At 36.8% G+C, this 25,114-nt stretch overlaps 1 protein-coding gene across 4 annotated transcripts in view; it reads right to left on the bottom strand.

The window, feature by feature from the left end:
- The window catches only part of Ndst4 (N-deacetylase/N-sulfotransferase (heparin glucosaminyl) 4), a 324,323-nt gene that overhangs the window by 101,855 nt on the left and 197,354 nt on the right, over positions 1-25,114 (bottom strand). For 3 of the 4 annotated variants that reach the window (XM_006501859.2, XM_006501860.1, NM_022565.2), the window contains 2 exons: positions 16,845-17,030; positions 14,864-14,992 (listed from right to left, as the gene is read on the bottom strand). In XM_006501859.2, the coding sequence (XP_006501922.1) occupies positions 14,864-14,992; positions 16,845-17,030 (315 nt within the window). Of the gene's footprint in view, positions 1-14,088; positions 14,199-14,863; positions 14,993-16,844; positions 17,031-25,114 lie in introns of those variants that run through there. The other variant, XM_011240189.2, reaches the window with a different exon arrangement.

The following is a 25,114-nucleotide window of genomic DNA, read 5'->3' as shown; positions in this document are numbered from 1 at the left end:
TAGGATCAATGACTGAGGACAAAGAAGAAGAGTATCCTTGCTCTTTAGAAAGCTTAAGAAACTGACAAGAGTTTTCTCATATCATTTAAACTCACCTGATCTTTGAAACCATCTGTAATTATGTCATAATTCTAATGTCTTCAATGTCTGTGTGGTAAATTTTTACATACTCAATGTGAGGGGCTATTTTAATTCATTGATTATTCATTTGGCAAAACGTGCATAGCAGTCAATGGTGAATATGAAATATTAACTACAAATTGGGAACACTAATAAGCAAAACAGAATAAAAAAGAATAAACCTTTGGCAGAAACCCTGGAGGTGCTTTGGTCCAAAACAAAATCAAAGGAAAACTGCAGTCTTCAGTGACCGAGCAAGCCCAGTCACACAGAAAGTGCAGTCTTGACTGACCGAGCAAGCAGTGCATTTGATGACTCAATTTGTTCACTGGAATGAAAAGTAATGATAGAAATTTCATAATTTAAAAATAGCTCAGAAAGCACAGTCAACTGACACACCACCCAGAACATTTTCAGCAACAACACACGCAATGAACTAAATCGTTTATAATAGAGGATGTCTTTATGGCCTGATTTATGTGTGGGAGCATGGAGAAAGAATTAAGCGGAATTCAAAACCCAGAGTCACAGGCTTTCAGCAAGTCTCAAATGTTGCTTTATATTAAAAATCATTTATATTTTTATTGTTTCAAATGGAGACTTATACTTCCAAACTATCATCGTTTTATGTACTCAAAAATATTCCCCTTCTCTGTGTAAAACAATGAGATAATTTTATTTTACCCAATTTACACGCAGTAATAATTGAGCATATGGATTTTGCATGGCTTCTTCAGTACTTAGGAAACCATGATAAATTGATCAGTAAAATTTAAAGAAAATTTTCTTTTGAGGTTGTGTTAGTGGATCAAGTAGTAACATCCCCTTATTTACACAAGAAAAGGAACCTGTTCTCATCACCTCACCTCTTCTGCCTTCTTTGTCCTCCCTTCCTTTTCTTTTGTCTCCTCTCCTCCCCATTTCCAACCCCTCCTTTTTCTTTCCTTTCCTCTCTTATGAGAGAGTGTAAAGAACTCCTGAGAGAATCATGTGTTGGGTGGAACAAGTACAAGGGCATATTTTCATTTGCTAGTGGGGAGAATCAATATATTTAGTCTCTTGGGCCAACATTCCATGAGGGTGGGGGACAGCAGTTACAGACACCGCGAAGCTGAAAAGAAGATTTAAGAAACTAAATAGCCAACTGTGAAATGTGATATGCACACAGCTCTGTGATTGTGTCTAGAGAGGTGACATTCAGCTCAATAAGTGTGGGGACCTCGGGAGGTGGGGACAGGAAGAAAGACTCCAGGTAAAATCTGAAGGCAAAACAGTGGGGTTATGGTGAGAACAAGGAGTCAAGATGGGAAGACAATGTACCACATGCTTCAGAAATGATGCACACTAAGACCGTCTGAGACAGAAGGCGCCCCCAAACACTAAACAGGGAAAGTTTACAATTTTTATTCTATTCAACTGCCCCTTTATTTAAATTCATGTCTTCTTTTCATCAGAATAACAGACCTTACATTGTAAAAACATCATGCTGGACTTTTCCTGAGCTTATTATTACAGACAAAACAACATTATCTTGTATTCTAAAAGTGGTACACAATTTCCAAGCTTTCTATAGATTGCCACATGCAACACAGCATATGTCTTCCCTCTGACTGGAAACCCGCCTACTATCATATCTGCAGAGTTCACTCCAAGCGTGCTACTCCAGTATCTGATGCACCTGCATCATTTTTGCTCAGTTCAATTCAAATACTATCTACTCTGAAGAATGTTGCCTTATATTCTTTGAATTCAAAATATAGGTGAACACACACACGAACACACACACACACACACACACACACACACACACACACACACACACACACACACACACACAGTAGAACTCTCAGAGAAAGAACTTGTCAGGAAAACTCCTTAATAAAACAACTGAGGTATAATAGTGAAGATTGGCTGTCTAGAAAATATAGGTCAATCTAATCATTCATTATGGATGATGTAACAAATTCCTCATTATTTTAATTGATACTTTAAGATGCAGTAAACATGAACTCTAACTTTCACGAGGGACACAGGTGGGCACTAAATGATAAGGTTTATAAGATGGTTTCTTAATGGATTTCAGCAAGCTCGGCATTGGCATTAAATATCACATCTTTCCTTCTCACCATCAGCTTATAATTTATTAAAGAAACAACAGGAAAGGGTTTTTACTAATTCCAAAACACAGGCCCAGGAATTATCAACATGTTTTTGAGAGAAATGATACATTTTCACTGTCATGGTAGCTGACACCGAGGACAAGCTGGAGGGAAGCATTAAACATGGGAAATCAAGGTAGAGGGGTGAACACATGTCTTCATGCTGACTGTATTTCGGTTTTATAACATAAACACTTCGGATGTGTTTTAGAAACTGATTTTCTAATTGTTTTTCTCTGTGTGTGAGTGTGTGTTCTTATGGGTGTGGCTTACACACATGCAGGTGCCCGTGTCTCTGTGTATTCGAAAGTCAACAGAGGGTGTGTCTTCCTTCTTCCCTCTCCACTGACTACTTGGAGGCAAAGTCTCTTCCTGAACCTAACCAGAATGACTGTTTATCAATAGTCCGGCAGCCAGGAACCCCCTGGATCCGCTGGTTTCTCCACATCCCAGTGCTGGGCTTTCTGCTGCACACCAGCCCTGGCTAGTGGGGTAGGATGCTGGGATCTGAATGCAGCTCATCATGGTTGTGTAAATTATGTTAGTTTGATTAACATACAAGCTGCCTCCTGAGTTTGTTGTAAAATAATTCTGAGATAAAAAACAAAACACTGAAACTATGCATGTCACATATAACTTACAGAAAAGATAATAAAAATATAAAAATAGAGAATGCTGAACTCTGGAATGGTGAAAATAAATAAAGTTCCCATTTTTAATGTTGGTTTAATGAATTTTTAACTTGTTTTGATTTAGCCAAACTACTATCATATAAATGCTGGCGGGGAGGGGCGTTTTTATCTCCACATCATCAATAAATATCGGGAACATGACATACGTTATCTATACGCTAAAGGTTCCAGAATAAAACAGAGGGAAAATACTTTGTTTCTTTGTTTACATTTTAACTAACAGCCACATGAATAGGAGATTGTATATTTTACTGTTGAAAATTTATTTATGCTTTTCTACAACTTTCATTATGTGCTTTGGGGAAGTGAAAATATCTAGTTACAATATCTATGAGAACAATATTGGGAAAAAAAGGCATAATGCGATCTTATAGAGTTGTTCACAGTCTGGAAATACAGAGGACTGCAAATACTGTTTTCTCAGGACCTATGCCAACTGCTGCCTTGGAAAGATGTATACATGTCTGTACAAGAAGAGTGGCTTCCCTTTAAATAGAGAAGACAGGATTCAGGATAAGAAGGCAAAAATGATTTTCTTCTTTTGGGATAGCATACTTTAAATTCTGTGTTACTAATTTATAAGTGAATTTTATTTTAGAAGATTAAAACATGCACTAATAGAAAATTCAGAAGAAAATGCAAGCTTTGCCCACATTTTCAATCTCATTATATTATCTCTGATTTTGGTTTTCAGAGTGAACAGAAAGAATAATATCATTCATTGTAAGTCCAGGGATCTTAGCTGACTTCAGAATTTACAAAATCCCTGCTGTGAGTGTGAACACTGTGGAAATGGTGATTCCTGTCCTTTTGTAAAGGTTCCTCCTGCAAACTTTAAGGAAGAGGGGGAAAAAGTCAGATATGAGGTGGGTGAGGGGGAAGTAGGTGATTGTAGGTCTCTCTGTGAGTGGAAATAGAATTTTCCACAATCTATACACTCTGTGGGAGGCCATTCTTCTCTCAGCTGGTGACTATTCTCCTGGGCTGGAAGGCAAAGGCTCAGAGATCCCAATAACTCTAATTGCTTCAAAGGCCCTGTCTGGAAAGCAGCAGATTCGCTGTAGTAGACATGCTAGCTGTTAATTTCGAGAAAAATAAATATGAACACCTGTACAAAGCCTACAACTCCTAGTAAGACGTATCACTGTTGTTGCTTAGAAAAGTGTGTTTGGAAAAGATGCAATTAACTGTTTTGTTCTGTGTGAAATATGTAGCTTTGACACTTTTATGAGAGAGTCAGAGGTGTTCAGGGTTGTATACCTGAAGACTGAAAATTATATTCTTCTGAAAGAGGCCATGTTCTAAAATGAAATTAGGATTCTCAAGAACTATACAGAAGTGCCTTAATATCAGACTTGAAATATCGATTTGTTTTATTTTGTTGCAGGCAGCAAGAAACAGATTTTCGTAAAGGGATTCCCTCATCTGCTTCTCCATGATTTCACACGAAAAGGGAAATATCCTGAGACTCAGGCGATTAGATATTTCCCCATGTATCACTGTTGCCTTTAATGTATCTGAAGAGCCAGCACTAATCCATACACACGGCACTTGCACGAGCCTCTACAAACTCACAGGCTGTGAGTACACAGGAAGGAAAGCTCCTTAGCCAGCGCAAGAATATGAACAGTTCAGCCGCAGTGTCCCAAGAAATCAGATACGCCTCTAAACTTCCTGCTCTAATTTAAATAGAACTACTTCAGCTGTTGTTATCTTTGCTTCTTCCAGTAATACGGATTTTTAAATCCTTTTAATATTAGCTATAATATTTCAGCTTCATCGGCACTACACTACATACAGAGAGCAAAAATAATTAAGTATATATGGATTGTAGTATGGATGATAGATAAAATAATCCAGAAAAATTCCTTAGCCTCTTTGGTAATCATTTCTCTCTCCTAAAGAGCTCTGTCTTCCTGAAATCGCAGCTTCCTTAAACTCTAGGGTAAACTCTTTATCTGTGCTAGAACATGAGCAACCATGTACTATAAATGGAGGCTCCAAAAAGAAGCAAGTCTTGGCTGGAAAAGCAACTGGTTACACTTACATTGTTTCAGCTTTGATGCTGCGCATGTTCAAGTGTGGAGAGCTAAAATGTTACAGGTCCAATGTTAATTTTGTGTTGGGTTAATTTGTTACTTTCTTTTCTCAAAAAACCGCTTAAAGGGATTAATTTTGAGTAAGTGTAGAGCAACCCGATTAGGACCTACCTTTATTCTTTGCCTTCTCCACAACCATCTTAGAAGTAAAAGATAAAATAAAAACTGCAAAACCCAACCACACCACCGCTACCAACAACAAAACCCTTATGTGCATTCTCTCTTCTGCCAGTCCTATCCTTAATTCTTCTATTTACTTTCCACTCATCTCAAATTCAAAAGGATTGCAAAACTCTCCATAAACTTCCCACCTTATTGCTGTGATTACTTTTTAATCTACATGCTAATGCAGACTATCCAGAACACTGCCAAACATGTTACTTGGACTCAATAACCTCTCCCATGCTTGAATGGCGCCTCAGCCCCAAAGCCCAGCACCTGGTATTTGCTCCAGGTAAGGAAGCCCCTCCCTAATCCTCTGATGTCAAATTTCTATTCAGAATATGGTAGCTGAGTTGCCATCCATTATCTCTAGGGTCTACATTACTTCCCTTCTCGGTGAAATTACGTTTCTCCCTCTTTATACATATGACAACAAAAGACTGAAATATTAAAAAAAAAATGTAATGTTAGAACCCACTTGCTGCTCACATCAATACCTGTAGGCTGTTCCCTTAACTATAAGGCATACTTGGTGGGACAGATTTGTCCCTAACCGACATCTGGGTGCCAAGGTCTCCCGCCTGGAAAAATGAGTTGAACTCAAAGGAGGTATTTATGACCACACAGTCTCCCCATCCCTCCCTTCTCTTTTGCCTAGGGAACCAGACACTGGCTCCAGGCTTATTTCGTAAAACAACCCCCATCCTCACAAAGACATAAGAAGACACTCTCCACTTCCGCCCCCACAGGCCCCGACTCCTCTCTTCAGAGATCCTGCCATGCTGGATGCTCCGATGGTGGGGCAGGACTCTCCTGAGAGATTCTCCATCATGCTATTGTCCCTTTGCCTGTCTATGGAGTTAATAACGGTTTTAATAAAGTCTATACTCTCAACAATCTACCTCAACATTCCTCTTGAACCTCCATGTGAGACCTTTCAGAAACACATTACTGCAGTTGAATTACAGTCGTCTGTCAGATTCAAGTGGAACACTCTTAGGCATGTAGTTATTTGTTTATCTGAACTTAACAAGAGACCAGTAGACCTGGCAAGGGTTGGTGAATCTAGGCATTGTTTTTGAAGTCAAGAAGACCCAGTAAATATCCTGTCTCCAGAATTTTCACTTTAATGCTAATTGAAGCAATCTAGACCACTGGCCAACATGCTACTTGGACTCAGTAACATCTTCACAATGCTGCAAATACTGCCTCAGCTCCAAAGGCCAATATCTGGTATTTGCTTCAGGTTTTCAGATGTATCTATTTAAAAAACCTAGAAATTCATATTCTCATACTGCACTTTGTGTAGCACAAAATGAGGAAAGGAAAAATTAGATCCAGTAGGGCATATTCATTTCAAGCTTTTTAGTTACCGATGACACCGTCTGATAAGATTTCAGACCTTTTTCTTTTCCTTTTTTTTAAAGCTATTGTCAGTTACTGCATATTTTATAGGGTAGTGTCTCCACTTGAATGATGGTGAGCTACCTGGTATAAGCTGTTTCACCTCAGACATGATTAAATTATATTTCTTCCTGTCTGAACAAAGATTATATTGAAAATACAAGAAGGATTTGGCACTAGGGAAATACATGTTAGTATTTGACAAGTGAGAAACAGTGCAGGAAAATATCAATATGAGATGAGGCCATGATAGGAATCTAAGAAAAATAACAGAGAGTTATCAGAATGTTAAGCGGACAGGAGCCTAGCAGTTCTTTTAAGCTGTCATTCATATGGCTCTATACAGTTTTCAATCTTGATACTCATTTGGCCAAAACAAGCTGGTATTCAAGGTATTTTGGACCACCCAATTCCTTGTCCTTTCCTAAAACCAAAGACCTAATGTACAATGATAACTGGATTTTAGAATGTAAAATTTATTCAAATCTACATTTTCTGTTTTAGGGCAGATTATAAACTCATGTCATAGTTTTAAATGTGTAGCATTACAGAAGCCGTGAGATGAAGTGACACTTAGTGGTTAAGAGTGTACTGTTCTTGCGAAGGGCCTGACTTGGGTTCCAGTCTCCATATCCAGTGCTTTACAAATACCTACGTCTCCAGCGCCTGAGAATCTGAGGTCAACCTCTGACCTCTGTAGCTGTCACTTGCACGTGAACAAACCCACACAGAGATGTTCATACACACACTGACTTAAAAATAATAAAGATGAGCTTAAAATATTTATATCAACAAAATGCATTTCTAAATGTCAGCTAGTCAATATTAGTATAAAAAGCTGTTAAAAATGCACAAAGAACAGTAATACTGTGGATTTTTGAGCACAGAAAGAGCGGCTCTACTTTGGTGTAGAAAACACAAAGAACATGAATATTAATGTTAGAAGCAGGATGGAAACTCTGCTGCCCCTCCTAGTAGAGCTCATGCCTTTTAGACTTCACAGCAGCTATACAAATTAGATGGTTAAAAACATATAGAATTTTTTCAAGTAATTTAATCTAGTTCCCTTCCTTCAGGCTCATGAATTCCCAAGGGAATGGAAAGAATTATAAATTTTCTGAATCTATTTTAAGTACACCAGAGGGTAAGAATATTGGCACAGTGCTTCATGCACCTTCAAGGGTTCTTAGTCTTATAGTTCAACATATAAATATATATAGAATTTCAGACAGTACTGATCCAAATTCAAAATGATGCTGTCCCATCTGATAATAATATTGTGTCCAGGATGCTAGCAGTGGAAGATACTTCTGTACTTTATCATGTATCTACCAGTAAATACCATCAAGCTGTATCTATTCTTGTATATGTTGATGACATATGTTGATGTCTTGTTTCTTCCAAATTTAAAATTTACAAAGATTCTCATTTACAATACTGGTCTGTAATGTTTCAATGAAACCAGAGTTATATTCCTTATGTTGCAAAATGAGAGTATTTTTCTAAAACCCCAATTGCTTGAGAGCACAGATATCTCAGACTATTGCTATCTCAGGAATAGTTGAAGTGACTGACTCCACGTTCTTACAGACGATCTGTTAGGGATACCTCAGTTGCACAGCTCTTAGTATTTCCAGTGGGGATCCACAGCTATCCCTGTACAACTCTTAAGACCACACAATGCTGAGAATATTCCAATTGCTTCTTTGAAAGCAATTGGAAGGTGGCTTTTTTCCTTGGTAGGTTTTTACCTTGCTAGATCTTGTGGATCAATTCTAACCCACAAAAGTATATCTGCTAAGAATACTTGAAGCCAATATCATCACCTGGTCTACTTATTTTCATTGTCAACCTTGTATCTTTCATAAAAGAGCAATATATTGAAATTTTGTTTTAATTCTTCTGTGGAGGTCAGGTTAGTTCTTACAATGAATCCATCTGGGCCTGCCTAGGCTCTTTTTTTTTTTTTTTTCTTAATTTTTTTTTTTTTAAGCTTAGAGAGTTTTATTGCTCCTTCTTTTTCATTTATATATATATATGAACACACACACACACACACACACACACACACACATATATATATACATATATATATATGACTATTCAAGTTATTTACTTAATTTTGATTTAATTTGGTAGGTTGTATATATGTGGAAATTTAACTATTTCTTTTAGATATTTTAGTATAGCTTTTAAAAAGCATTTCCTGTGCCTCCCCGAATTTCCTCAGTATCTGTTGTAGTGTTTTCCCTTTTATGTCTAATACTGTTAATTTGGGTCCTGTCTTCCTTTGGATTAACTTGGCTAAATGTTATTCAGTCTTGTTCATCTTTTTTTCCCCGAGAACCAACTTTTCATTTTACTGGTTTTCTTGTGATTTTGTTCTTGCTGTTTATTTCATCCTGCTTCCAACAGGAAGATTCATAGCCTTCTCAAGACCAAGCACCAGTTTAGGGGATGCCAGGACCGGGAAGCAGGAGTGGGCGGGTTGGTGAGCAGGGGTTTGGGGAGGGGATAAGAGGTTTTCAGAGGGGAAACCAGAAAGGGGATAACATTGGAAATGTAAATATAGAAAATAATAAAAAAGCTAAATATATAAATAAATATATAAATGAATCTTTTTTAAAAAAAGATTCATAGCCTTTGTGTTTTCTACATCAGAGCATTGATTTCAGCTGTAATTTTTATTGTCTATTTTGATTTTTTTTACTTACTTCTTCTTTTTACTACTTTTAGGGATTATTTTATAATTAAATTATAATTACATCATCTCTCCCTTCCCTTGTGGCCCCTTATTTTAATTAGTTGTTGTTACCGGCATATATGTATATATTCTTAAACATAACCTGCTCATATGTATGTTTTTAGGGCAGACCACTTGGCACTGGATACCCATTTGAACACTCTTCCCTGGGGAAGACAGTTTTCCGTATTCTCAGCATTCCTTTGCTCCCACAATCAAAATGCAGCGTTGTGGAGCTCAGTCTCAATGAATCCTCTAGAAGACAACTGAAGTATCTAAAGCTCGGGGAACATTAGAAAAGAGGGTGAGGAAAGACTGTGAAAGGTAGAGGATCCAGGAGGTTGCTGAGACAGTGTGGAATGCATCTCAGTAGGTAGTGAGAGATCTAGAGATGTCAAAAGTTTTAATCATAGTCCATCCGATATGACTGTGTGAAAATGAACTGAACAAGGACTCCCCCTCTCTTCTCTTTTCTGCTTAAAATCTGATCGGTAATAACAGATTTTCTGAAGTGGTTGGGGATGGGAGAGGTGGACCATGAGGCCTCAACTCCATACAAAGGATTTCAGCCCTAATTTTCAGTGTCTCTAGCTGTGTGTTCGCTTGATGTTTGTTTTACTCTTTTCAAGGGCTTTGGGTGAAACTTGAAGTTATTGATATGAGCTCTCTCAATCTGTAAACATAGAGTTGTAAACCTGAAGAGAGAAAAAGCCATAGGTTTTAGGACGTTGTACTTTCATTTTTATATTCAACAGTGCATTGTTTTGGTTTCTACGCGTTGGTGTACTTTTGTCATTTCTAATTTTGTTGATATGCAGCCTTATTCCTTTGTGGTTAGATAATGTGAAGGATGTTATTTCAATATTCATAAATTTGTTTAGACTTGCTTTGTGTCTGTATGTTTGGCCTATTTTGGAGAAAGTTTTATGAGGCTATGGAGAAGAAAGTCCATTCGTTATTGTTTGGATGAAATGGTCTATAGCTGACTGTTAGATCTGTTTGATTTATGATGTCATTTAGCTTCAGAGCTCCTCTATTTAGTTTTTCCTGGATGACCTCTGTGTGGGTCAGAGTGAAGTATTGAAGTCACCCACTATTGATGTGTTGGGTCATGATGTCTGTAGCATGTTTCTCTACCAAACTGAATGGAATCTACTTTGATTGCTACTTCTGGTGACCGTACTCATTTTGAGCAACACTATTCTTTAATACATCTCTGTGGGTCATTTGGCCAATCCAGACTTCATACTACCATAATGGGATATGTTGCTATACCTGTACTACCCACTTCTCCGTTTGCTTTCTGTGTGCTGACCTAGCTCCATTATCCAAATAGTCTATTTGGAGTTCACCACCAATTTCAATGTTAAAAAAAGTGTGGTTTGTCAATAGATACAAGGAGACTCCCGAAACTCTGCCGCTTCCCTTCTCTTTTCTGCTTGAAATCAAATCACATTTGCATGTCAGGAAGAGCCTTTACGGTGAGGATTTCAGTGCCAAGGATAGTTTCCTTGGATCCCTGCTACTATTAGTGGAATATGAAACTCAATATTATCTTCTGCTTTAAAAGAACTCATTTTTGTCACAGAATGATGCTCTGTGAACTTTATTAGAGTCAATATTGAGAACTAGATGTAGAAACCTAGTAATTAAGCATTCAAGCAATAAAGGCTAGAAGTAGTCAAGCATGGGCAGGATATAGAGACGTGGGAACATGCAGTATGCTGATGACGAATGAATTCCTCTTAAGGGGGTTAGAGAAGATATGGGGTAAGAGTGGAACAAGAGAATGAAAATGAAGACAAAGGGACCAGGGCTTCTACTGAGAATACGTTCTCAATGAGGACTGCAGAAAGGCAAGAGTTTCCATCTTAATTTTCACTGACATTCATATGTAACCTCAATTTTTGATAATTTTTTTATTATTCTGTGGTAATTAAAAAAATCAGGTTTCTTACTAAAGAAGATATAACCTCCATTTTTTTTCTTTTCTCATATTCATACAATCCAACAGTCTTCTGTGTTTTGATATATGCAGATATTCACTTTGATGGGAAGAGATATAATATCCAGATAACTCGTTTCTATCCCAATTTGGTTCACTATTCTTACTCAATTTACAATTTATTTTATGATTTTGCAAATAACAGAGGTTTGTTTCCATTCAATTGCCTTATGACGTTAAAATATTTTATACAAATCACCTAGCAAAAAGTCATTTCAGACATAGTCAGTGCTCCCTTCTAGTTTTATTTAGAGCATGTACCTCTTGTGGTTTGCATGAAAACTTCTTACATTTAGCGAGGTGGTTATGGCATGACTCCCGTTACCTCCTATGTTCCCTGTGCCATGAGATGTAAGTGAGGAGATGCTTCTCTGAGACCGCAGGAATGAAATCATTGTGGGAGAAAAGTCAGAGAGCTGAAATAATCCAGACCTCTCATGGTCATAGAGTTCCACACTGCCGTGCCTCTCTACATATATTTATAATACATTTTCATAGCTAAAAAGATACAACTTAAAGAAATGGACCAAATTTTGTATTTGTTATTAAATAAAGTTAATAAAGAATTAAGTTTTAAGTTACCTGACTGTAAGATAATAACCCATCATTATACATTTTCAATTCAGCTTTCCAGATGTGGATACTTTTAGAGATCTTTCTAAGCATGTCTACTACTATATTAACCTATAATATATTTATTAACCTGAAACACTACTTGACCTAAACATGTGCTGCCAATTAAATTAAAAATGTTAAATTTTGGCTATAGAACTATTTATTAATGTGTATATTTGACACATTTTAAGAATGTGAAAAAACATTCTGATAATTATTATATTGTAAATACATTACATATATCCACGAACGCTTGATAAAGTTGTGTCTTCTTGGCAAGCATCATAATCATACTGCTTTGGGGATGGAGTCTATTGTCTTTTTAGTATACCTCAAGTCTACCAACTACTCTTAAGGGGGATTTTAAAAAACTTCTGAAAGGGAAGTTGATAATGTTGAATAATAATATGAAGATAAAAAAGAAAGTTTTCAAATAAACTTTGAGGCTTCTTACCTCAAAGACCTGGGAAAGGAGACAACACTAAGCTAAAGTCAGTATAAAGAAGGAAAAAGTAATAACTACAGCAGAAGTAAATAAAATAGAGATGATAAAAGAAACAGAAATCTATGATCAATTATCTCAAAGTAGGGATTTTAAAAAATTTATGAAGCTAACAGAGAAGAAAGATGTAAGCTTTAGATAATGAAATCAGAGATGAAAGAAGAAACAATATAATTGCTACTATAAAATACAAAAGATTTCGAGGTCACTATAGGTATCACATATCAACAAATCATTGTACAAAATAGAATTTTTTGAAAATATAAGTTTAACAAGAGTCGCAAAGAGAAAGTCTGAACAAATCAATGAAGAGGAAAATTAAGCCAGTAATTAAAAGTCTCTTAACAGGGACTAGAGAGGTGGCTCAGTGTTTATTATTACTGGTTCCTATTTCAGAAGACCTAGGTTCAGGTTCCAGCACCACAAGTTGCTTTGTAACCATCTGTAACTCCAGTTCTTGGAAATCCAATGCCCTTGTCTGATTTCCAGGTCCATCATGGATGCACTTGGTGCACATACATAGTTCCAGGAAAGTCACTTATACACATATAATATATAAATAGTGGAAACCTAGGCAAGTACTCAGTGCTAGTGATGTCATGGATACTGGAGGAGAACCTACAGCCACTACTATATTAAACCCAGTACAATCCCTAAAAAGAATATCATCATTTTTTTCTTATGTCCACATATCAATGTAGTTTTCACCCCTCATCAAGGAAACTTTTTATTTTCAACAGACAGGAACTACTACAGAAACCACAACCAATCAAAGTATTGAGTTGTGTCTTGGTCCAACAGAAGCATCAACAAATACTCTAGCAACTAATGCTCAGGTAACATTTCTGAAAAAGGTCCAGAGTGACCTTAAGAGCCAGATGATCAAAGAGTTTGCTGTGAGAAAGGTCTCCTAGGAATTTCAGAAGTTATTGTCCAAACAAGAGCTGAGCAAGGTTTATAGTAATAAGTAGGCCAAAATGGACAAAGGAAAGACCAAGAGGCTTTAATTCCACACAAAGAGCTATAAGCAGCTGAAAGATGCTGAGCTTGGCAGAAATAGTCTTCCTCATTTTAGAAAACACCTGCTGGTTATTCAATATTGTCAATTCAATTCAAATTGTCAGCTCTGCAAATGTCCATACATATAACATTATATAGACTAGGCTGGTTATACTTAAAATATACAGTTATATACATACATGAATACCATAACAATTAATGAAAAAAGAGGCCATGAATTTGAAAGAGAACAATAAGGGAATATAGGGGAGATGGGGGAAGGAAAGGAAAGAGTGAAATGATGTAATTATAGTATTATCTAAAAAAAAAGTCTCTACAAACGTATTCAGAATTTTCTGATTTCATGAAGACCAAGAAAATATTTTGGGTTACTATTAATTTTTCTCAAATTTGTCCAAAAATTTGATGAATAAGTAAACTTCCGAACACCTGTTATGAAACCAACATTACCCCAATAGTAATTACAAAGAACAACACATCAAAAGCAAAGGATTATTTGTTAATGTCCTTTATAAATATGGGTATAAGAACGCTCAGGGGTGGGATACATGAGCAACACTAGCCAAACAACCTCAATGGTTTATTAAAATAATTCTTCACCATGCACATACAGGATTTATTCCAAGGATGGAAGGATAATGCAGAATATGAAAATCATGTAATGTTATCTATTTATCCTGTTAAGAAATGAATGAAGAATAAAATGAATATAATCATCTAATTGTGCATGAAAAAACATTTAGAAAGCTACTATCTTTTTATGATAAAGAATTCATTAATTAGTGATACAAGAAAATAGGATAATATATATATCCACAACCATTATCTTCTCTAGTGAAAATTTTCCAAGAAATAAAACTGTATCTAAGTAAGAATTTAAAATGTAGATTTTAATTCAGTGTCAGTAAAATATTTTGCTCATAAAGAATAGATTTATGAGCTGGGTGTGGTAGTATATATTACCCCAGCTCTCTACAGGCAGAGACAGGGAAATCTCTGTGAGTTCAAGCCAAGCTTAAGTAGTCTAGCTAGGATACCTAGTAAGACCCTGCTTGGAAAAAAGTCCTCATGATTTAGATTTTTTTAAATTAGGTATTTATTTCAGTTACAATTCCAATGCTATCCCAATGCTATCCACATGCTCCCCCACCCACACCCCTACCCACCCACTCCCACTTCTTGGCCCTGGTGTTCCCCTGTACTGAGGCATATAAAGTTTGCACAACCAATGGGCCTCTCTTTCCACTGATGGCCGACTAGGCCATCTTCTGATACATATTTAAAAATACAACTTCTTTGACAATACTGACACTGTTATAAAATGTAAGAGTAGCCCACGTACTGGATTTAGAAGGATTGTGAGGAAGAGTTCACCTCCTTTGATACTTTTATCCAATTCTTGAGGTCCTCCTGGATACTCCTTGTAGAAAATAGTATGTGTGAACAGCCCACAGGTCTGTCGAGGGAGGACCTGAAGACAAAGAGGTGAAAAGACAGCACACTGGTAAGATTTAACTAGGGACTGTTGCTACTCTCATAAGTTTACAGTCAGAAAGAGTTCCTGATGCCTTATTGCAATCAAGAGATGACACTGATTTAACTTCATGCATGTCAGGGGAGTAACTGAATCAAAATAAAAAGTACAATGTTTTAGTTTAGAACATGTGCCCAGTTTACTTAGTTGTATAAATCTAAGCTACTGCCTGACTGTGTTAAAGAATAAAAAGTTGTCCTAGAGTTCATTTCATCCAGACATCTCCCAAGGTTACACTCCTCATCTCATTGAGCTTCTCCTCTCCTTGCTTCCCATTCTCAGGCTTGCATAATACGCCAGCTCTGGGATTCAGAGCTAAGCCTCCTCCTCATCTCTACCTTTGTCTGTACCACAGCCAGACTTTAAATTCATCTCAGTAGTAGTCAAACAATGTAATGACTGTTTCTGGAATATTTTTGTTCAATTCTTCTGTAAATATGGATGTTGAGCAGACAAAACAAATCAGCAAATTGGCTCTAAAAATCTTATTTTGAATAATAAACTATTTACAGTGTGTGGGGTAATGCACTCAGTTATCCAAGAAAGCCATGATGGCATTTATCCTTCAGTTAATTTTCATGACTAAATCCAAGGTAAATAAGAGCATGTAGTCTTGGCTAAAAGGAACATTTTCTTTCATGCTATGTTGGGTGATTACAGAAGAAAAGAACATCTCAGTACTTTCTCTGTTTTTAAATTTAAGTGAATAATTCTTTTTATTCCTTCTGATTTTTTAGACATCAATTGTACTGTTGCTGTTATCAATGATTTCCTGTAACAATTAATGTTCTTTGTTCCACTGGTGCCACATTTTAATAATGATATAATTAAAGCCCTATGACAAAATTACTGCATGCCAAGTTCAGGTAGCTTTATATTCCTGTCTTTTCTTTTTAGACAGAGATTAGATACAGAAATAGACAGATTGATGAGTAGATAGTTCTAGTAGCAGTGTGAGTCATGAACAAGGTTAGTGTAAATATTGAACAGAAAGACGATACTGTGAGACTCTTGTTGTCAAGGTAAAATCTTGACAACTAATGAGGGAAACATGTTCGAAGACCCCTGGAACTGGGGGTGAGGATTTTACAACTATTTTAGAACCAAGAAAGTGGTGCCACTTCTTTTTTCAATGAATGATGCTAAATTCCCTGCTAAAATTCATATGGTTTTGCTCTCATTTCTCATAATGGATACATCATACTTAAATAGGACTTATAACTTTTAACTAATACATTGGAAAGGAATTATTCGCTGCCTTTCCTTCAAATATGCAAGAAAGAGAAAATGAAAATAAACAATGTCCTAAGATGCTCAGAATGCTTGAAAGTCAAAAAACACTAACGAGATGGATTTAGCTTTCAGATATCATAGTTTTCTCTTATCCATTGGCAGGGGACTAATGGGAGGGCTGTTTCTTGATCCATGGAGCAACAACCTACCTTTATCTCTTTGTGAAGCCATTCAAACAAATAGTTCTAAGGAACTCCTTAGGAGAAGCCTAGGAGCTCTAGACTAAATTTCAAATTGGAAACATCAATAGATAATCTATTCAAAATTCATTCCCACTGTGTTCAGATTGTTATACACTCACTAAAATTACTCCACATCCTAGGAAGCAAGCCTGTAGTCAATTAATATGGCATTGTATAAACAGGCATCTTCATGGTATGGTGGAAACTTCTGATAGTCATGAAAAAGAAGCTCTGTGTTGCATCCTTAGACAAACGGTTTATCCCTTCATGTACACAGATATCAAGGGGAGGCAGACACAGCAGGGTGTGCTCACCATGATGCTATTATGAATGAAGCCCTTCCTGTACCGCGCAGGTTTCAGATGTGGGTACTCTTCAGTGCTGGTGACCTGAATACCCCAGACTTTCTTCCAAGCTGCATACAACTGAATATGGACTGGGTAGACCCCTGAGTGATGTGGGGCCACTGCGTAGCCCAGGTTGATCGGAATTCCATGTTCCTAAAAGAAGTCAGAAGAACACTGTTATGATGTGGAGCCAACTGAGTTAATAAAAATTCTTTAAATCTACTTGGCATATATATTAAGATCCGTATTAAGTGGGAGAAGATATACAAATAGGAAGATGGAGATTTTAATCTTTCTTCAGTCCATCAGCTTCATGGAAATCTGATGCTACACTATAATGAATGCAGTAAATACTCTGAGCTTGCTTTGTGTACCTAAAATTGTGCTATTTACACACATTAAGTTTGAGAAGATGGTAGTGTTGTGAGTGACTGTCTTCTGAGCCAAACAGGTATCACCTTAGGACATTCAGATACTCTTGAAAAAGATGACCCTAGTTGTGCTTGCTAATGATTTTCAACCCTGAATCCCAGCTTGAAACGGGGCATTCAATTCTCACGCTAGTCTCCAGTTTTTCCCTGTCACCTGTTTCATGCAACTTTGCCTTAACTGCATGTAACCTCCTTTGGAAGGGTTAGGGTGTGCATGGGCCAAGGAAGACTGGAGTACTTCCTATGAGCTATGTGGTTATGGGATGATTTTTACCCCTGCTGGTAAGGCTAGGAAAGGGATGCTCACATTCCTGTGTTAGGAAGCCCAATAAACTCACTGGCTCCTTATAATGAACTCTGGAAGAATCATGGCTTTGCTTATCTTTGGGATCTCAGGAGAAGAAGGGCTGGACATTATTTCTCACCTGGGAAGGAATTTAACTACAATGGATCCCTTTATGAGGCAGATGAAGGAAAAATAGAAGAGGGAAATGGAAGAACACAGTGTGTGTGTGTGTGTGTGTGTGTGTGTGTGTGTGTGTGTGTGTGTGTGTGTGTGCATGTACATGCATGGGATGTGGTATTGTAGCACAGCAGAATTGTAAATATGATTCATAAGGCAATGAGAGCTTTTCTGTTTGTTTATTTGTATCTAATAGTATTTGAGTCTCCTGAGTTTGGAGGGCTAATGTTATTCCCTTCAAGAAGGAATTAGTGGTATGCCAAGATCAAAGTCATATATTAAGGAATTATTTCTGTGGTAAAAACTAGATGAAAATTGGTAACAAAACAAGATTGCACATGGTCAGTTCAAAGTATAGAGCATTAATGGATACAGAGAGTAAGAAAGTGTTAAAAGTCCAGGAGAGTTTTGTATGTGGAAGATAATGGGGAGGTAAAAATTAGATCTCACCCTTTGCCATAAACTTTAGAAACTTAATTTACAAGGCATACAATTTACTGTGAGGTACTTTAATATACAGTCAACTCCAAATGACTACAGGTAAACATTTAAAGCAAGAATGTAAAACTATTTCAGTCGCTGATGTTATATTTCTAGGTTTATGGAATAGATATGCAGGTTTCAAATTTCTACTTCTTTTTATAACTTTCCCTTTAAATGCTTATGTGCTTTATAAAGTCTTGTAGGGCTGAATCTCATCAATTGAGCTTATAAATGAGGATATATAGTCAGATATGAAAGTTGATTGAATCAATAAACCGAGCACAAAATCGTTGATAATTGCTGTTTATATCATCGGTTACAGGAACACAGCACAGGGAAAGAATTCAGTCTTGGATGAGAGGCAAGCAGTGAGTGGATCTTCAGGGCATCACCCACATGCCACAATGGCTGCAAAGATGGGCACTAAATAGTTCATGTCACTATTAGTTTCCTTTTATTGGATGACCCTTATTTTGTAGCTAAAATCAGTTCTATTTCATCAAGACTGTTTTCTTACATCTATTATAATAAATGACTCTATAAAAATACTGAATTTTGAAGTCAATGCTGTAAAATAAGCTAGAGCCTTTTCCTAGGCATGAGGGAAAACAGATTTCTTAGTACCAGCAAAGAATTGCATTTTGTGCAAGAGCCTCTTCCCTCTTCTCCTCTCCCCTCCCCTCTCCTCTCTCCTCTCCACTCTGTTCCTCTCCTCCATAACATTCGTGGGTACAGAAATCAAATCCCATTCCTCATTAATGGCAAGAGAATGTTCTACCACTAAGATAAATCTCAACTCTTAAGTTGAATTTTCTGTACAAAATGAAGTTGGAAAAACTCCAAAGAGGCAGTGCTTATGTCACCTGGTCCCATCACAGGGTCCTTCACTATTTGGCCGGGTGCCTGGTAAGTGGTGATGAAGGTGAGGATCTGGAAATGATGAAGATGAGGGATTATCCAGTAAATGAGGTATCCAGCCCACCATGACATTACCAGTGAAACGGAGATGGACTTCCTTGTGGAAGAAATCTCAAGACAAGGGTACTCACACCCCTTTGTCAGGTAAATAGAATTGGTGTGGCTCTTTTGCCTGGGACAGCACTTGTGACATGTGGAAAAGGGAACTTTTTATCCTTGTTTCTATTCTTGCAACTGTTTTCTATAAGAGTGTTGTAAGTCTCCTATAATCTAGCATATGACAAAACAAGAGTGCAGAAACCCTAATATACTTCAGCAAGAAATTTGTTGGCCTTACTTTCTACTCTGGTCTGCTGCTTAATTCCAAATGTAAAGCCTTCCATGTTAGATAAGCAGGGTAGGGTCACAGAAACAAAGAGATTAAGATGAAGTCTCCATAAGGGATTGAAATAACAAGCAACTATATTCATCCTACAAAATGGTGTATCGCTTTTGATATGAAGTAAAAGGAATTGTAAAACTTTTCATGAAAAATCAGGAGGGAAGAGCAATCGACTCAGTGAGCAGGAGGGAAGAAGGGTCAGTAAAAATGATTTTATTATACTTATTGATTTCTGGAGGCTCGATACAATACTATCTGTAAGGTCATGCTATGGCAGGGGCAACTGGAGCTCAATCAAAATAGTAAATCACACTAGGTAATTATGAGTTTATACTTTTTCAGTCAAAATGATAACAGAAAGTGAAAAGAAATTCCCTAGTAAGTCCTTTCCTGTTATCAAGGGGCTTTGAACCAGAAAGCTTCATTCTTAACTGTCCACAGCTTAAAATCCAATTCACAGAGAGTTGGTCAACTAAAACATAAACCAAATGACATATTTACACAAGATCATAAAAATTACAGACTTAGGAAGGCCTCTCCATGTAAATGTAGGAGACACTCAACCCACCTGAGATAGACACAAATGATAGCTGAGAAAATAAAATTCAAGATCATTATTATGATTTATTGACAAGTCATGCAGGATCAAAAGATAAGAGGCACCGCAGACATGTAATATTACTTAATAAGCCACTGCCAGGGTGGGGTTTAAAAAGTGACATCATTTTAACTGCATTTCGGGATGACATGCTTCACAAAGAGGAGTTTGACACAACCCAACCGCATTTCTTTTCAGTTAGATTCCTACTTCTTGCACGGGTGGGGTGGGGTGGCACAGTGGTAGTGGTGTAGTGAGACAGTTTGGTAAATTGTTGATATATGCGATATTATTGTTTTTCAAAAAAATCAGCAAAAATAAAATGCATATAGAATTAGAAGTGGTAACAGCAACAGAAAACCAAAGAACTCAAAACAATCCTCAGTGACCATGTATTCTTAGCAATAGATGGGCACCAGGTATTGTATTAAGTGTTTTTCAGTTTATTCCTAATGTGAGTCTAATTATAATCTTAGGAGGACTGGAGATGATCCAAAACTATGGACAGTGAGGGTAAGGGTGAGCAGGCAGCTTTGTCATGTCAGCGAAGTGTGAGAGCTAGAATCACATCTGGCCTCTCGACACTCCGTGTATGCTTCTGCGTTCCCATGTCAGCTCTACTGTGACTGGATGGAACTGACTCAAAGGTAAATTTGGGAAGAAGAACACCTCTTCATTCTGTTATTACTTAGAAAAGTTATACAAAGTGCAAATCGCCATTTAAAATAATCTCCTTTGCTGCGAGCACTTTTAATGCAAATGAGCTTCAGCCAATTAGGAGTGCCCAGGACAGCTTTGGAAGAGTGATAGGAAGCAAAGGTTAATTTCTTGTTGGAAAGGAAGACCTTGAAAACAAGGCACTCGTATAGCAGTGTGGGTGCATATTTGCAGGGAAACAGAAAGCCATGACTTGTGACTCTGCTCTAGTGGTTTCTCTGAAATAGTAGCTCCTGGAGGACCAGTTCTCTATGGCTCCTTGAGTCCCGGAGAACTTCAGGACAGTCTGCCCTACTGCCCTTTCAGAGTTTTTATAAGCTCTCAAGTCACCTAATTGATGCTGTCCTCCTTAAAAAACAGTGTGATGTTCTAAACTTGGAAACCTGAAGGGCAGAGCTAGTTTTGCATTTTCTAATACATTTTACAGGTTCAGCAGGTTCAGGTATGATGTCTAATAGTTTGAATTGTGGAAAAATAAGAGAAAAATTTAATAACTGTACACTATTTGTTTTTATTATTTAATATTTATATTATAATTCAGTTATATGATTGATATTGGTAAATGTCAATTACCTACATGACAAAATATTATATTATAAAATGTTATATATATATACATATACATATATATATATATATATTTTATAATTCTACATGTGTGTGTAAATATGGAGGGTAGTTATTGCATATATATATGCATGCATATGATGCCTGGCTGTTATGTACCTGATTGCCAGCATGTAGACTAGAGTAAATGTATAGGAGACTACTGATCCTTTAAATGATAAACACTAGAGATACATCAAAGCAATTAGATTTACCAGGTTTGGTGGTATAGAAATATAATCCCAGCACTTTGGAAACAGGTAGGAGTCTCATTCACCCAAGTTTATACTCAGCTATATATCAAGTTGCAGGCCAGAATGAGCCACAGTACAGTTCCATTTCCAACAATCAAGCAACAAACACACAATTCAATTCCTGTGCACTTGAAATAATTACTTTTGAGTTCATGATTTGTGTCAAGTGTTTTCTTTCATTCCAGGGCTTTGCTGCAAGTAAGCTGCAATTTCTATTGCCATTTGATATCTAGAGAGGACTACAGAAAAATATAGGTAAATGTATCACAGATCTTGTTGAATTTAGCTCACTGAATAGTTGACTTTAAAAAAAACATCATTATCATTTGAATATGCAGATATTTTGTTTCTGGAAAAAAAATGACATCCTTGACATTAAACATCTACTAAGGTTTAAATTTATTTCCAAATAACATTAGCTACATTGAAATAATGCATTCATATCTAGTGGTATAAACATAGTTCATGGAGTCTTTCAAATATCAGAAACAGTGTCTTAGTTTATGTGTTTTCAATGTCATTGTCCCCTTATTCTAGATTTTTGGGTGGATTAGTCTAGGGACACACAGGCTTTCCTCCATGCAGACATTTCTACATTATTCTTCCAATGTCATCTAATAGATCCCGAACTTGTTAAATCTAGAAATATCCCTTCTTACACCACTACTACAGCCTGTAGTTCTGCAAGAGTACTGCCACCTCAATAAATTGTTCCAAATAGTGTTACAGAGTGTTATGGAAATCCAAGGTAGGTGGCTCCAGTTCCACTGCGCTCATGTTGTTGCTAATTGTGTGAGTCTGAGGGCTTACATGAGTTTTCTGCATCTCAGTCTCCTTATGCATAAAGTTAAGTTGAAACCATTAAAGGATTAAACAATGTCAGACATAAATAAGCTAATATTTACAATGCTAAAACATTATGAAGTCATTAGCTCCCAGTTAAGTGTTTACTAGTTCAGAAGAGATACACAGATCATTCCGGAAGTATACCGGTTTTTGCAAATACAAAAGGATGGGACATAATCTTCAAGCAAGGGTAGTGACTACAGACAGAGGTACAGAGAAGATGTACATTAGTAGATTTAAAAAAAATGTCAATTCCTGTTAGTTTCACAGAGTGAAGAAGAGTCTAAAATCAGAAATGATAGTGGTTTATATTTTACCACTAGCAACTGTTTCTCTCACAGAAGGTGTGGGATAACTCTTTGAGTTCTGTGGCTTTTTTATTATTATTATTATTTGTATCCACTTGAGTTTAGCAAATGGAAAATTCTGATAACACATAAGAGGTAAATGAGAATGAAGCTGGGGAAGCTTATTTTCTCCCGAAAAGTCATTTTGTGCTCTAAGAATACTTCAATCACAGGTTAAAACAACTGCAAAAAAGAGCTTCTCATATTTGGAAGTGGGTTTTTGTTAGGGGGCCTTTGTCTCATGGAGGGAGTGCTGTGAGCCCAGATGGGAAGACTTCATTAAAGCTATGTATGTGCATTTGTTCACAGAGATTATGTGTATAATAGGGAGGATTTTTAAAAAATACACAGTTAATAATGTGACTCGTTTTGTTTTTTAAGCATACATAGTGTTATTTTATCCTACTCTCTCTTCTTTCTGTATTTATCTCCTTTTCTGCTCCTTAAAGACCACACACGTTTCCCACTTTACCTATCTGCTAACTCATGTCCTGAACAAGGACAATGCAAATGGACCAGAAATACCCCAGTGTCCTCAGCCCCACATAATGATCTATAGGCAACTGAGAAGAACCAGGGGCTGGAAAAGTGGTCTATCCCAGGAAAGAGCACACCAACTGATTGTCCAGTTCCAAAGGTCAGCCTTTAAAACATACATGCAAATTACATTATATGGACTGAATAGGTTCTATCTATCTATCTATCTATCTATCTATCTATCTATCTATCTATCTATCTATCTATCTATCTATCTCTATATCTGGAATATAGGTATGTACTAAGGCTTATTGACAAAAGATACTTTGTCTCACAAGAAGGGCAGTGGGAAAATGTATGGGAAAGTTTGGAGGGAGGAGAGAGAAGAGAACACTGTTGTGATTATAATATAACCTCAAACGAAAAACAAGTGTGAAAGTATTCCCCTCCTACTCAACAACACCCCCCACTCTCATCCCACAACACTCTCTCTGTCAAATCGTATGTGACCTTTTCATTACTTTGACTTTTCAAGCCATATAATTAAGAAAATCCCACCTGCCCAACAACAAATCTCATGATAGCCTTTCTTAAATGTAGCCTTATATCTTGTATGAAATAGTGCAAACTTTCCTTTCATGAAATCATGGACAATTATGACTGTGGGCTCAGGTTTATAAAACCTAGTATGATATAAGTAGCTATTGTAAATACTTCCTTTTATTCTGGAATCTGGGTTAAAGCTGTAGGATGTAAGTAACACAATGAAGAAAAATTGATTGAAAAGCTCCTACCTACACTGAAATATATTGGTTTTAGTGATTTTTCACTGTTGGTCTGGGATAATTAGAAACCACCCTAATAAATGGGCAAAAAGATCTACAGTTAGCAACAGAGACGTCAGACAGGTCCAGGTAAGCATATGTTACCCTCTTATGCTTCATTTTGCAGGAATCTATTAGTAAATATTTTTTTTTTCTGAAAGCCTGACACTCCACAATGGACTATTGGGAGAAAACAAGACAAAAAATGAGAGTTGGAAGATTGAACTCATGGTCACACAGTCATACCTGGATCTCATAGAAGCTGGGGAAAACTGAAACAATGAATTCTTGTTTCCAAACAATGATGAAAGGACTGGACACATGGCTTGCTTTTATAATTATAAAACTTTGTTCTTATTCATAAAACAATATAGGATATCATTGGAATTATTTCATTTTCAAAATGCTTGGAACAGTGTTCTGTGCATTTCTGTGAGATAATAAATATTTTAAAAGAAACTACTGTAAAAAGTAAATCACAGCTTCTTAAAAACATATTTGTCAGAAGTGAAATTAATGAAATGGTGAATGTATAAATGAACACATTCTTAATAATGAGACTTTGTAGTCAACAGTACCTTGTTGACTTAAAGCATTGATCTCTTCTCTGAGCTATACAGCTTCAGGGGAGTGATATGTGGTAAGGGGAATAGGTCCCATTATCTATTTTTCCTTGTAAAAGGGGCTTGAGACCTTATTGTCATCTTTGAAAATGAAGCTAGAATCATTGATTTTCCTCTGCCTTTTTTAGGACTAAAATTGTCTTGTGTTTTCATAAGTGATAAAAGCAATGGCTGTGTAACCCTTGAAATTGGCTGGGTCAATCTTGACACTTTTTGGATTGAAGCCTGGTAAATGGTGACAAATCTCTGGAGGGCTCCTTGTTACAAA

This window comes from Mus musculus, chromosome 3 (genome assembly GCF_000001635.26).
Source record: "Mus musculus strain C57BL/6J chromosome 3, GRCm38.p6 C57BL/6J".
Lineage (NCBI taxonomy): Eukaryota > Metazoa > Chordata > Mammalia > Rodentia > Muridae > Mus > Mus musculus.
This window is presented reverse-complemented; position numbering and strand designations above follow the sequence as displayed.